Source organism: Giraffa tippelskirchi, chromosome 2 (genome assembly GCF_054371585.1).
Source record: "Giraffa tippelskirchi isolate mGirTip1 chromosome 2, T2T-mGirTip1v1.2.pri, whole genome shotgun sequence".
Taxonomy (NCBI): Eukaryota; Metazoa; Chordata; class Mammalia; order Artiodactyla; family Giraffidae; genus Giraffa; species Giraffa tippelskirchi.
In genome coordinates this window covers 107,137,892-107,153,439 of record NC_137276.1, presented here as the reverse complement: position 1 = coordinate 107,153,439, position 15,548 = coordinate 107,137,892, and the positions used below count along the sequence as shown (strand labels likewise).

Sequence of the window (15,548 nt, the reverse complement as noted above, 5' to 3'; positions counted from 1 at the left end):
GACACACAGATAGTTGGATTGACTGGCGGACTGGTGGAGTGACCAAGAGGAGCAATCTCATGGCTCTTCGGTACTGTCCCCTCTCCCTGGGCTGTATCCCCAGGAAACACAGACACAACCATGTGCTCAGGGCAGCCTGTGCTGGAGCAAGGAGACCCCAACCCCACCCCACCACTCCTGCACCCACAGGCCAATCGCTGCTAAAAAGTAGGAAGAATTCTCCAAGAAAGGTCAAAAACTGACCCCCGCCCCCACAGGTGAACATAGAGAAGCAACTCTCCTTCAGTCTGTCCCATTTCCACACATCCTGCAAGTAGAACTTGCAGAACTTCTTTCTTGCTCCAGAATATCTTTCCAATGCCTTGGGAGAGAGACAGGATGGCCCGATGCAGAGCAAGGGCAGATCTATTCACTGCCTGATGTCATAAAGATAACGTCTCTTGGAACCTCCCTGGTGGTCCAGTGGCTAAGACTCCAGGCTCCCAATGTAGGGGGCCTGTGTGCGATCCCTGATCAGGGAACTACAAGCCACACGTCACAGCAAAGTAGATATGAAAATTAAAAAAAAAGCAAATATATTCATTGGAAGGACTGATTCTGAAGCTGAAGCTCCAATACTTTGGCCACCTGATGCAATGAGCCTATTCATTGGAAAAGATCCTGATGATGGGAAAGATTAAGGGCAGGAGGAGAAGGGAGTGACAGAGGATGAGATGGTTGGATGGCATCACTGACTCAATGGACATGGGTTTGAGCAAACTCCAGAAGATGGTGAAGGACAGGGAAGCCTGGCATGCGGCAGTTTATGGGGTCACAAAGAGCTGGACACGACTCAGCAACTGAGCAATAACAACAAATATTTAAAAAAAAAAAGATAAGATCTCTTTCTGGAGCAAGGTTTAGGCAAGTTTGCATGGGGATCATCAGCAGTGATGCAGAGGTCCTGCATGTGCGTCAACCACATGCAGAGGGAACCAAGTTCCCTCTGTGTCACCCACTCGGGATTTGGGGGCCAGCAGGGGACCTGGCACCCATCTGATGCTCATGCTGCCTGCTCTGCTGTGAGCAATGAAGTCCTTATCTCTGACCCAGGCATCTCGTGTCCTCTGCCAGCATCCATCCAATAGTCTAACTTACTAGCTTGCAGGCAGGGCCAAATCCTAGACCTTTCATAGTTTCTGACAGTTCAGCATTTTGTTCTTTTCTCCTACTCAGCTTATGAGGATAGATGGTAGTTGCTACTGGCCCTGTTCTCCCAAGCCTTGTGCTAGTGACTCCCCTCAATCCCAGGGAGGGATGGATGCTGTGATCACTGGTAAACGCTTCTTCAGTGAAGCTGCCCCAAAGCAGGAGGGCAGCGGCCTCAGACCCCCTAGATGGAAGGGTCAACAGAAAACCCAGCTAAGCCATCATGGTGGTTCAGACCATTTGAATCCTAGATGCTTTGGCTCCAAATCTAGGTAAGTTACCCATAAAAGGGGCATTTTGAGTAATTACCACGGGATTTGAGACTGCCCCCTCCCCAGCCCTGGTGACAGGCCCTCATCCCACACCCGCACTGGCCGCCCACTGGGTTTCTGGCTTGGACCCTCGGAAGCCCCTCTCCCAGGCTTTACCTCATGCATTAGTTGCTGGGAGAAGTCCTGGAACTCGGGGTTCCTGCTGTCTAGCAGCCCCTCCGTCACACTGCGGTTTAGGATCCTGACCACGACTTCAAACACTCGGGCATCTGAGACAGATGATAATGTGAGTTAGCTGAAATCCGTGAGCTTTTCTGTTAACATTTTCCAATTTCCCTTACTCTTTGGAGGGGGAGGCTTTAGAAAACAGATTGAGGCATGAGTCTCAGGTTGGTGGCCAAATTAGGAGAAACCAACATAAGGAATATGATATGTCTACACTGGCATGATGGAAACTCAGACTCAAACACACACTTTTAGAGCCAGAGCAGGGGAAAGAGGTATAAATATCACATGGTTCACAGCAGCGGAACTGGTCAACCAGCCACTTAGGCTATGAAGACCCCTCCCTCCAGCAATTCCTCACAAGGTGTGGCCACTGCTTTCCTTGACCTGGATCACAAGTGCATGTCCCACCCTCTCAGGTGACCGATTCATCCTGATTTGCCCAGGAGTTTCTGGTTTTCCCCAAAAAAGTCCCACCTCTCCAGGGCCTACTCCAGGGCAAAATGGTAGGGTTGGTCACCCTACAAGGAAAGCGTCCTTTCCTGTGGACATAAGCGAAGCTGGAAGCCTCAAGGTGGAATGCGGGAGCTTACGTACATCTCTTTCATTATCAAGAACGAAGCCCACACCCACAGCAGATGCTGCAGCAGCTCTAATGATCTACAGGCCACTCACACTTCTTTCCCACCCTGGCTCTCCACTAGCCAGCAAGGGCAGAATTTATCACCGCTGCACACACACAGCCCCAGAAATGTCCCCAAGGTTGAATAGTGCCAATTTCTAGACCAGGGCTCCTCTGAACCTTCTCCCACCTCAGCAACAGAAACGAGTGAACCTTGAGGCCCAGGATTCCCGAGCCCCAGCCCTGCCCACATCACAGAGCCTCCTGAGCGGTAGGTATCCATCAGTGCTTGGGTAACCTGGATTCACCATGAGGCCCTGAGTCTCCACTGCTACAATAATCTCCACTGCCTCCAACACAGCAGGCTTGTGCCAGTGTAAAATTAATTAGCTAAGACCCCTAAAGCCAATCAAGCTTCTTTAAAAAAAAAAAAAAGGCTCTGCAAATAGAAGGCATTTTCGCAATATAGAGAAGGAAAGAGAATCAGCTGGGGAATGAATAAGCTGGTAATCAGGAGTCTTCTGGAATCTTCCAAATTATCTATCCTGCATTGGAAGGGAGGGTAGGGGGCACAGAGTCAGTGGGAGTGGGGGGAGCTACGTGTTCCTACTACAGGTCCTAGTAGAGATGAATTTGCGCTGGGATGTTGGCTCCATAAATGGTCATGTCTGAGGCAAGCTGGGGAGAGGTAGAGGGCAGAGGGTGGAAGACAGAAGCCAGCAGGGACTCAGAAGGGCTGGGCCACCCCCCGGATGACCCACAGGGATGAGCCCCTCCCCATCCCAGTCTCCTCAAAGGGATGCGAGTGCTCCCCCATTTTCTCCATGGAACAATTTGAAAATAAAACAAGAAGAGGAGACGGCACCAGTTTGGAAATTGGAGACTTGAGCAAAGTCAAGGGCTTACATTTTTTGCATGGCTAGGGCTCTGGGGCCCCTCTGGGTAGGGACCTGTGCTGTGTGACATGGGGCAGCCCTGAATCAGCTCATAAAGGATGTAGGACTGCTCTTTCCATACCTCACTCATTCAGTCATGGGCATTATACCTGTGCATGAAACTAAGCCCCATAGGGTCTTTTTCTTTTTTCCTTTTTTAACAAATGTTTTATTTTATATTGCAGTGAAGTTGATTAACAACGTTATGTTAGTTTCAGGTATAGAGCAAAATGGTTCAGTTATGCATATACATATATCTATTCTTTTTCAAATTCTTGTCCCATTTAGATTGTTACATAACATTGAGCAGAGTTCCCTATGCTGTACAGGAGGTCATTATTGGTCACCCATTTTAAATATAGTGTGTGTACATGTCAATCCCAAACTCCCAATCTATCCCTCCTCCCCATCCTTTCCCCATAGGGTCTTTCATGCAGGGATTTCTGCCCTTTGCCTGCTCAGAACCCCTAGGCTGGGGCTCCCCCCTTCTCTGGTCCCCAGAATGTCTCAGAGCCCACTGTCCCCATGCATACTTCCTTGTCCTGTTGCCAGGAGCCAGCCTAGGAGGGAACTCCCCCACCCCGGGGGCCAAACCTGACAGAGGTCTCTAGAACCTGGCACCACTGAGACCAGGCAGAGGGAAGGTGGCCAGTGTCAGCCACCAGTCAGGGTCACATGGATGTTGGAATCCCCAGTTCATGATTATGTTGTGTTTATTTGGGGGAAAGTCTCTTCAGCTCTAGTTCACTTGGGGCCTCACTCTATCTGACCACTTCATGCATCCCTCAAACCCCAGAAAGATGAGGTCTCCATAGAGCCCTCATCACCCCCAGTGTCAGGAGAACCCTCAGTCAGGATGAGGTGCTGGGGAGCAAGGGGGCCTGTGCAGACGAGGAGTGCCGTGGCATTGCTCCAGGACACAGAGCGTGCCCACTGTATCCCTCCCAGGAGGGGTGAGGTCAGGCCAGTGATCGCCCCTGCTCTGCTCACAGGAAGCGCAATGATTTAAATCACTATGGCCAACAGAACTGGACTAGACTGAGAAACTCACAGGTCATAAGGATTTTGGATGTAGCCTTACCAGTCCTGACAGTGGCCAAGGCAGTGATGTTGGCCCCGCATGCCTGGTAGCTGGTCTTCACCCCATACCTCACTCCAGCCTCCAGCCCAGCCACCTCCAGACTTGTCCCATGGATGCTGGCACTCCTGAACAACTCTTCACCCTGGTAAACCTGCACCCAGAAAGTGTGGTTCTGGGTGGAGTTTAAGCTCCAGGACACTTGAAAGCTGCTGCTGGTGACATTGAGGATCACAAGGTCTCTGATGGGAGGGTAATCTACAAAAGGGTAGAATGAGAAAGATACAGAAAACATCAGAGAGAAGCAAAAGAAGCAAAAGTCAACAAGTGAACCAACATCAAACCGAGAAGCTACTGCCCAGCAAAGGAAACCAGCCACAAAATGAAAAGGTGACCTACAGGTTGGGAGAAAATATCTGTAAATTATTTATCTGATCAGGGGCTAATATCCAAAATATATGTGAAATCATACAACTCAATAGCAAAAAAAGATAACACTCCAATTTATAAATGGATGGAAAATCTGAATAGATATTTTTCCAAAGAAGACATACAAATGGTCAACAGGTCCAAGAAAAGATCTCAGTGTCACTAACCATCAGGAAATGAAAATGAAAACCACCCTGAGGTAGAAATTCAATGGCTATTATTAAAAGGATAAGAGATGATAAATATTGGTGAGGATATAGAAAAATGGGAAACCTCTGATGGTTTCAAGAGTGTATATTTATCTTCAAACTCATCAAGTCGCATGCGTTAAATACATACTTTTTATATGCCAATCACACCTCAAAAAAGTGATTTTAAAATGTGAAAAAAAAAAAGGAAAATGAGAGCCCCTAGGCACTGCTGATGGGAATATAAACTGGTGCAGCCACCATGGAAAACAGCATGGTGTATACTCAAGAAAAGAAAAATAGAACTACCATACGATCCAGTAATTCCATTCCTAGATATTGATCTAAAGGAAACAAAATCACTAGCTCAAAGAGACCCGTATTCACTGCATCATTATGTACAATAACCAAGCCATGGAAATAACCAAGCTGTTTTTGTCGCTGCGGTCAAAACACATCACGGTGTGTGATGGACAGAATTGTATTCCCCTAAAATTCATGTGTTGGGGTCCTAACTCCCAATGCCTCAAAATGTGGCTGTATTTGAAGGCAGAGTCTTTAAGAAGTTATTAAGTTAAAGTGAGGTCATTAGGCTAGATCCTAACCCAGTGTGACTTGTGTCCTTACAGGAAGAGGCAATTAGGACACAAACATGCAGAGAGATGGCCCTGTGAGGACACAGGGAGAAGGCAGCTATCTACATGCCAAGAGGCCTCAGAAGACACCGGCCTGCCCACACCTTGATCGTGGACTTACAGCCTCCAGACGGAAAAAGTAAATGTCTGCTGTTCGTTGTGATTGTTTAGTCATTCAGTCGTGTCTGACTCTTTGTGATCCCATGGATTGTAACCATGGCTCCTCTGTCCATGGGATTCTCCAGACAAGGATACTGGAGTGGGTTGCCACACCCTCCTCCAGGAGATCTTCCCAACACAGAGATTGAACCCAAGTCTCCTATGTCTCCTGCATCAGCAAGCGGATTCTTTATCACTGAGCCACCAGCAAAGCCTGTCTGCTGTTTAAGCTCCCAGTTTGTGATGTGTGTCACGGCAGCCTGAGCAGACTAACACGCAGTGTGAGCTTTCTGCACTACGTTTATCTCAACACAAAACTGAAGGCCTGCTCTTCTGATTCACTTCATCGCTTCATCGCTTGCCTGTGGACTTCTGCTTGGCTAATTCACCACCAAAACAATGGCCCGGTAGGGAAGCAAGACCAGGCAGAGTCAGGCTGAAGTGCTCTGTGTTTTCACACTGAAATTCATGTTTTAAAGAGCAACACTTGAATATAACAACCAAAATATATTTTAATGCTCCCATGGAATTAAATCCCTTTTGTGGGAGAAAAATTCTGGCAAGCAACTGGGCAACATGAATTATACAAAAAGTAGGATGGCTGAAAGTCTAGGCACCATCAATTTTAAAGCAGAATATGAGTTCAATAAGAAACAAGCAAGAAAGTGATTTTTTTTTAATCTTTTGTAAAACCATACTAGAGAATAAAGAATTAAAATATGTGTTGCTTCCAAAACCCTTCTTATAAGGATTCATAGGCTATATGTTAACAAATATTATGAAAAAAATGTCTTTTCAGACAAAGGTGTATGCTTCCTTTTAGTAACAATTTTCACTGGTGCAAATCAACCATCTCCCTTTTTGCCTTGGCTGCCAAGAGGCTCAGGATCAGACCGGTGTCCCAACCTTGTCCTGCAGCCTGGCCCTGCGTGTCCTCCCTGAGCTGCCCTTTAGAAATGGCAGTGCCCAGTGACTGTGCTTCCCCACCAGAAGCCCTTGCAAGTCTCTTCAGAGCAGAGGGTACAAACTAGTGGATGCTGGAGAGACAGGTGAGCCCAGCTTCCCTCCATCTAAATTCCCACAGCTTCCTGAGACCTCTCCTTGCAGGAGGAGGGAGCCTGTACACGTCAGTCCTTTTCACTGAATCATCCAGTGTTTTTCTGTGCCTTTGTCAAACAAACGGCTTTCATTCTTTACAACGCCATCTTTTGTTTCAGCTGAAGATTGGCCAACAGCTCAGACCCTGAGACCACAGGCCTCATTCCCATGTCCCCAACCCACTGGGACCCTGAATCAAGACGATCACCTGCTGTGGGTCTAACAACCACAGAACTTTTAGGTCTGTCCCCAGCAACGTGTCTCACTGAAAAAGTAAGGGAAAGTTACAACTTTCCTAAAAATCTGCTAAAAGCACTACATAATCTGACTCACGCAGTCAAACCACTCAACACCAAATACGTTTTCAATCCCACAGGTAACAACACAATACCCACCAGACAGGACAGTGGGGTCGAGAATGAGGCTCGAGGCCTGGACGGCAGCAGCCAGCTCTCATCAGGGCTGCGACCCCACTTCCTGGCTGTCATTCAGGCATCACTGGACATGGAACTGCAAACAAATCTGTGTTAAGGGCTTGTGTGTGGCCCTTTACAAGCACATGCTACAGAGTGTCTCCAGGCTGAGGGAAATTAAAATAGAAAGCGTCCCCAAGTTCTCGGAGAGAACTCCCAGCAGCTGAGAGTATCAGGCTGGCTAGAGACACATTCACTGGTGTGTTGTGGTTTTTTTTTACGAATTTTTTTTTTTTTTATTTTTTTGGCCTTGCTGTATAGCATGCGGGGTCTTAAGGATTGACCCAGGGATTGAATTCATGTCCCCTGCAGAAAGTGCAAAGTCTTAACCACTGGACCACCAGAGAAATTCCCATCTTCACTGTAAATTAAGATACTCGTGGGTCCCTGGGTCACTGGGCTGAGGAGCCACCAACGGACATTTCGACGACTGTGAACCCCTCAGAAGCTGCCGTCTATCTGTGGTTCCCACAGTGAAGATGCTGTGGGTACATGGCCCTCTCATCCACACACACAAATTCTCCCTGCAGACGATGCTACCTCATTTGTGTTGTTGTTGTTGCTCAGTCACCCAGGCATGTCCAACTTTGTGACCCCATGGACTGCAGCATGCCAGGCCTCTCTATCCCTCGCCATCTCCCAAATGGTGAGGTGTAGCTTTCTCCAATGGAGACATTTGCCATTGTCCAGATTCAACTGTGTTTGACCAACTACAGTGGCAATTTCATATGGTTTGATGTTTATTGAGCACCTACTGTGCCCCTAGTCAGTGATGGAAACAAAGATGGGTTAATGTCCGTAGCAATACCAGACACATGCACGGGATGTGCAAGCCAGTGTGGTTGGCATCGTATCAGCAGAGGGGACACAGAGTATGGGAGCACCCCCTCCCATGACTCCATCACACTGCTGGCCAAGGTATCGGTGACACACTTAGAGATGTCATTGGCTGAGTGCTGTTACACAGGACATGTCACACCACACAGCCTTTCCAACAATACCAGGTACTACTATGATCCCATTTTACAGAGGACAAAACTGAGGCCTAGAAAAGTCAAGGAGAAAGTAAACGGCAAAGCTGTCCAATAACTAATGACAAAGCTCCCCCCTGCCCTGTGCTGTACTCCTCAATGATCCCATAACCGGGAACAGACTGACCTCCAAAGACAGCAGCTCCTGATCCCTAGAACCTGCAATTGTGACCTTATTTGGAAAAAGAGTCTTTTCGGGGGTGATGAAATGAATGGTCTTGAGAAGAGATGGTCCCGGATTATCCAGGTGGGCCCTCAGTGCAATCATAAGATGGGAGAGTCGACACACACACACAGAGGAGGAGACCACATGAAGAAGGAGCAGAAGAATTGAAGATGCTGTGCCGGCCTCGAAGGTGGGAGTGATGTGGCCACAAGCCAAGGACTTCATGCTCCCCCAGAAAGAGGGAGGTACAAACCAGGGGTCTCCCTAGAGCCTCCGAAGTGGACCTGCCCTGCCAACACCTCGACCTGGACCCAGGGATAAGGATGACAGTCTTCTGCCCTTCAGAACTGTGGGAGAACAAATCTCTGTTGCTTTAAACCCCTAGGTTTGTGGTGCTCCATGATAGCAGCCCCGGAAAATGAATCCACCCCCTCCAAGTCTAAGTAGTTCTCAAGGCAGCTGTTGGCGAGACAGCACAGCTGGTTGGAAAGTTCTCCATGTTGCTGCAAAACCAGCCAACTTCTGACACGCTAAGGCTACTCCCTCCCTCTTCTGTGGGACAGACCTTGAGATACTGTAAGCTGGAAATAATCCTTCTTTCCTGACCCTGCCGCCTTCCCTCTGACTTGAATTGCAGTTCATCAGCCAGGACGCTTTCTGTCGCTGCCCCTGGCTTGGCAATGCCCCTCCCTCTTAAAATATGGTCCCAGAAAATAAATCAGTCAGTTCTCAACTGTGAGTGATCCCAGGGTACCCCTGCCCTGTGGCCGTCCCCAGGCTACAGCTGTGAACCTGAATTCAGGAGTCGACGTTGATCTCAGTGAAGCACGTTGGATTCTCTGTGTCCACGGGTCTCAGCGCTTGTTTTTTCCAGGCAGCCCTGACCCGTGTCTGGTGGGGCAGGAAGGTTGACCCCGGCGCCATGGCCTTTCCCACATCTCCCGTGTCAGGCTCCACTCCTCTTTAACCCCTGGACCTCTCAGCTGGACATCTGAACCTTGTGAAGGTAGAAACACTGAGGACTAGAGCCAAGGTGTGGAGCCTTCAATTGTCAAAAACCTGATTGCAGATCAGGCTTGTGAACTTGAGTGGCTGTCTTTGGCAGCCTGCCTTCCTCAAGAAGCAGACCCAGAACAGTTATTTACCAAGATGCACACCATCATCAGGCTCCAGCTGGGAAGGGACCATGTTGAAGGGAGTTAGGATGACCCTTGAATCCAGTTCCATCCATCCTAAAAGCAGAACACGTTCCTGGAACATTAAGTGCAAACTGGGTGATATCTCTTACAGTTTTTGTTTTGTGCAAGAATCCAGCTGCCCCGTGTGTCATTAATTGGGTGACTAATTTCACAAGAAAATCATCTGAGATTTGTGCTGTATTTTCCATGGATTTATACCTCTAACTCATTCCAGCAGATAGCTCATTTATTATATTCGCTTCTAAATTTAAAACATGTGCTGTTTCCCTTAGCCATATGCAATTGGAATTCACTCTAAATTTCTGATCTGGAGACACTACCTATATCTTTCCTGCCCTGTTGGAAGTGAATTTGGGGTGGTGTGCTTTCTCTCTCTGTTTATGTTCAGCTGTTGGGTGGCCCTTTATCTTGAGGGAAACTTACAATGCAGCAGCATGGCAGTTTGGCAGTATTTCTGTCTGTAAATGGAGCCTGATGTTTTTGCAGATGCCTGAGCAGATGACTATTCCAACCTTCTATGTTCATTAGTCTTCCCGGGTGGCACTTGTTGTTGCTGTTGAGTCTCTCAGTCGTGTCTGACTCTTTGTGACCCCATGGACTGCAGCACATCAGGCCTCCCTGTCCTTCACTATCTTCCAGAGTTTGTTCAAAATCATGTCCATTGAGTCAGTGATGCCATCTAACCATCTCATCCTCTGTCACCCCCTTCTCCTTTTGCCTTCAATCTTACCTAGCATCAGGGTCTTTTCCAATTAGTCAGCTCTTCATATCAGGTAGCCAAAATATTGGAGCTTCAGCTTCAGTCTTTCCAATAAATACTCAGGGTTGATTTCCTTTAGGATTTAAAAAATCTACTGCCAATGCAGGAGACATAAGAGACTCGGATTCAACCCCTGGTTGGAAAGATCCTCTGAAGGAGAGCATGGCATCCATTTCAGTTTTCTTGCCTGGAGAATCCCATGGACAGAGCAGCCTGGTGAACTACGGTCTATAGGGTCGCAAAGAGTCGGACACAGCTGAAGCGACTTAGCACTCATGCTCATTGCGGGTCAGTCCAGGTGATCTGGGATGGTCTGTAGGGATTCTGTGAAAAGTTTTGTGGGCACATTTGTGTACAGAAGAGGCACAAGGTTCTAATCAGACAAAGCCCCAGGGCACAAGAGAGGAGTGTTTTGTTGCTGAAGTGGGACTGGCAGGTACTTTTTTAAAAGAGAAAAAGACTATGTGGTCTGTATACACACACACACACACACACACACACACACACACACACACCAGAATATTACTGCATCATTAAGAAATGAAATAATGTTGTTTGCAGAAACATGGATGGACCTAGAGACTATCATACTGAGTGAATTCAGAGAAAGAAATGTTGTATGACATCCCTAATATGTGGAATCTAAAAAGAAATGATACCAATGAACTTATTTACAAAACAGATGGTGATTGCAGCCATGAAATTAAAAGACACTTACTCCTTGGAAGGAAAGTTATGACCAACCTAGACAGCATATTAAAAAGCAGAGACATTACTTTGCCAACAAAGGTCCGTCTAGTCAAGGCTATGATTTTTCCAGTGGTCATGTATGGATGTGAGAGTTGGACTATAAAAAAAGCTGAGTGCTGAAGAATTGATGTTTTTGAACTGTGGTGTTGGAAAAGACTCTTGAGAGTCCCTTGGACTACAAGGAAATCTAACCAGTCCATCCTAAAGGAGATCAGTCCTGGGAGTTCATTGGAAGGACTGATGTTGAAGCTGAAACTCCAATCCTTTGGCCACCTGATGTGAAGAGCTGACTCATTTGAAAAGACCCTGATGCTGGGAAAGATTGAAGGCAGGAGGAGAAGGGGATGACAGAGGATGAGATGGTTGGACAGCATCACCAACTCAATGGACGTTAGTTTGGGTGAACCCCGGGAGTTGGTGATGGACAGGGAGCCCTGGTGTGCTTCGGTTCATGGGGTCGCAAAGAGTCGGACACAACTGAGCGACTGAAGTGAACTGAACTTAACAAAACAGATTCACAGACTTAGAGAAAGAACTTAGAGTTGTCAGGTGGGTAAGATGGTGGGGTAAGGAAGTTAGGGAGTTTGGGATGGTCACGAATATATTGCTTTGTTTAAAATGAATAACCAACAAGGACCTACTGTAAAGGACATGGAACCCTGCTCGATATTATGTGGCAGCCTAGGTGGGAGGGAAGTTTGGGGAAGAATGGATACATGTATATGTATGGCTGAGTCCCTTCACTGTCCACTATCGCAACATTGTTAATCGGCTATGAGTATGAAAGTTGCTCAGTGGTATCCAACTCTTTGTGATCCCATGGACTGTAGCCTGTCGGGTTCCTCTGTCAATGGAATGCTCCAGGCAAAAATACTGGAGTGGGTAGGCATTTCCTTCTCCAAGGGATCTTCCCGACCCAGGAATTAAACCCAGGTCTCCTGCATTGCAGACAGATTCTTTATAGTCTGAGCCACCAGATACTCCAATATAAAATAAAAAGTTTAAAAAAACACAGAGACTTTGGGAATAGCCAACCCTTCCCTTCAAAGGGAAAGGAACATGTAGATTAAATTATTAATTCAAACTCAATTGTAACAATATTCTCCATAACCACTTCACAACATTAGCAAGAATGTTCTAGTCTTCAGAGCAGAATGTTGGAGGTGACCTAAAAGCCACCCCCAAGGGAAATAGCTAAGCACATTATATCACTGCTGTAGCATACCACTGTTACTCAACCATCAAAAATCGTAATCACAAAGACCAGTTTGCTTCTCAGAAATCTTTACACGAACGACAAAATGGGAAGTAAAGAAACCAGAATATCAAATTGCATATGTAGCAGGATTTAAATAAGGTAAAAAAAAAACCTGAAAGGAAACAGGAGAAAATAAAAATAATTTGCTGGAGTGATAAGACTAGGGGTGACTTATCCTTCCACTGCTGTTAGCATGTTGTTAAAGTAATAGGTCAGATCCCAGAATGGTAAGAGGAAGTTCTGGAGGCCAGATTGAATCAGGTGTACCAGCATTTCTGCTGAACTGCTTGAGAGGCGATGCTAAGGCCATCAAAGACCTACCCCACAGCATCCTCTTTTGTCCCCCTGCTACTGACCAGGGTTCTTGGCCTCTTTAACAGTAGAAATTCAGGCGAGGCTCTCTAGGGGCCCCTGCTGCAGTGGGGGGGGCGGGGGGGGCAAGGACAAGTAACAGTTCCCTTGCTCACTCCCGAGGTGTGGGGTGGGGGCCGTGAGCTGGGGTGAGGGTAGGGGCAGGTCCAGGGGTCGGGCTGGAGGGGTGGCTTAGGTGGTCTGCCCTAAGAGAACATCTCTGGTCCCTCAGGCCCAGCCTCCTTCGTGCTCTGCTCCTCCATCCCTGGTGTCTGGGGCTTATCCACAAGGCCGCTGCATGACTCTGATGACCGATGGGACTCAGCCTTCACAGTCCCCTGCCCAGCCTGGCCTCAGCAGACTCATGACCTTCACCATGACTGGCATTAGTAGACTGGCTTCGTTACACAGGAGCAAATGGACCCAAGTTTGGTTCAGTAGCATTCAGGTCCAAAATTCAGATGAGAAAAAAAAAATCTTTATCTTCACTGACCTCTGTCTAATATGTCACATTTCCTTTCGTTGTGACTTTGGTGTGCACACACATCCCAGGAGGTCTCAGGTCGCAGGACCATGTGGCACATCTCAATGTCCCCTGTGCTCCTCACCCCCATGGCCAAGCGTCGAGGTTTGATAAATGAGTGAAGATGTGCTTGGATTACTACTTAGTGTGAGTTCTCTGGGTAGCTAGCCCGGAGACAGGGATTCCAAAGTCCGCGGTTTGTTTGGGACATTTGGGCATAATGTGGTCACAGGAGGAAGGAAGGTGGCAGTGAAGTGTATGCCATTCAGGCAGTGACCAGAGTGGGACCCTTCAGGAAAGTCCGGAACAGGGTGCAGGATACGTACCCCCTCCCCTGAAGAACAAGGGAGCTGGGGGTGTCCTTAAACCACCGCAGAGCCGTTGGTGAGGGCTTCGGAGTGAGGGAGCAGGGCACAGAAAGCTGTTGAGTGCAGTGCATTCTGAGTGCAGCAGGTGGGAAGGGACAGCTGTGTCATCCGGTCGGGGTTGTAAGATTTTGACAGTTGTGCCTCGGTAGAGCCGGTTTGCTCTGCCACCCTATATATTCAATGCACTTGTAAGCACTCATTAACTTCACCTGATACAAAGCAGGCCTGGGCACCACCAAAGAGGCCTGCCCCAGAGCCAGCTGCGGTTTACAGAAATTTCAGCAGGGGTCATGGTGATGGGGAGCTCCAGGGATGCAAACTGGCAGACCCCAGTCAGTGGGAAACTCTGCCAGGCTAAGGGAGCAGGATCCTCCAGTGACTACAAGGAAACAGAGATGGAGGGGGAAACTTCTAGTTTAAAAAATGACCTAAGAGATACCATTACTAATGGGTGAGCATGCATGCTTGGGTGCTTAGCCGTGTCCAACTGTTTTGTGGGGATGGACTATAGCCCACCTGGCTCCTCTGCTATGGAATTTTTCAGGCAAGAATACAGGAGTGAGTTGCCATTTCTTCCTCTAGGAGAATCTCCCGGATCAGGGATCAAACCTGAAGCCTACTAATGGGTAGATCTGATTTAAATTGTAACTCAAACTGAAAAATTATGAAAATGGTGAGACCACTAGAAATTTCAACACACTGTTCGATGATATTAAGGAATTATTGCTTTGGTTTTTTAAGTGTTTTAAAAATCTCATTCTTCTCTCCCAGGAATTCATTCTGATGTAGTAACAGATGAAGTGGTTTGAGGAAGGAGACTTCAGCATAATGGGGATGGGGGAGGAGGGGGTGGGTGGAGGAGGGGATGCACAGGATGGATCCTCCGAGCATCATCAGATTATCTGTTATACTCTTCTCTCTGTGTGTATACTTGTCTACAATTTTCTAGAGTAAAATGTTACAATTCCCTGTGGTCTTGCCGTTTCTATACTATGTGGGCCCTGCTTGGCTCTGCCTCTTGTCCCCAACCCTCCTGCCTGGCTCCACCCCCACCGGCTTCCTGGTTCTTGAATTCCATGCTGCTCAGCCCTGATTCCTGGTATTAGTTTCCTGTGGCTGTGGGAAGAACTACCACACATTTTGGGTTTCCCTGGTGACAGACAGTAAAGAATCTGCCTGTAATGCAGGAAACCCAGGTTTGATCCCTGGGTTGGGAAGATCCCCTGGAGAAGGAAATGGCTACCCACTCCAGTATTCTTGCCTGGAGGATCCCAGGGACAGAGGAGCCTGGCGGGCTGCATAGCTCATGGGGTAGCAGAGTCAGACATGACTGAGTGACTAACACTTTCACTTTGTTGTTCAGTCACTAAGTTTTGTCTGACTCTTTGAAGGTCTCCTGCGGACGCATGAATCAGCAGTGACCTGCTGACAGGGGCACTGGCAGCAGCGGTGTTGGGAGATGTGTGTCGGCATAAGTCCTCGTGGAGGTCACCATTGGCCCTACCAAAGAGTTTGTAGACTCCAGGACTGAGTTGCCTCAGGGCAACCAAACAACTAACAGGGAGGGAGCACAGCCCCACCCATTAGTAGAAAATTAAAGATTTACTGAGAATGGCTTTGCCCACCAGAGCAGGACCCAGTTTTCCCCCACAGCCAGGCTCTCCCATTAGGAAGCTTGACAAGCCTCTTATCCTCATCTATCAAGGGCAGATAGAACAAACAAGGACTACAGTCCTGCAGTCTCCAGAATCAAAACCACAATCCAGAAAACTAACCAAAATGACCACATGGGTCACAGCCTTGTGTAGCTCAATGAAACTATGAGCCAAGCCGTGTAGGG

The 15,548-nt window shown here is 47.7% G+C and overlaps 1 protein-coding gene across 1 annotated transcript in view; it reads right to left on the bottom strand.

The window, feature by feature from the left end:
• UMODL1 (uromodulin like 1) overlaps window positions 1–15,548 on the bottom strand; it is a 78,201-nt gene that overhangs the window by 40,936 nt on the left and 21,717 nt on the right. Inside the window, exons 7-8 of the mRNA XM_081572607.1 lie at window positions 4,324–4,578; window positions 1,617–1,729 (exon numbers count right to left, since the gene is read on the bottom strand). Of these exons, the coding sequence (XP_081428733.1) occupies window positions 1,617–1,729; window positions 4,324–4,578 (368 nt within the window). The remainder of the gene's footprint in view (window positions 1–1,616; window positions 1,730–4,323; window positions 4,579–15,548) is intronic.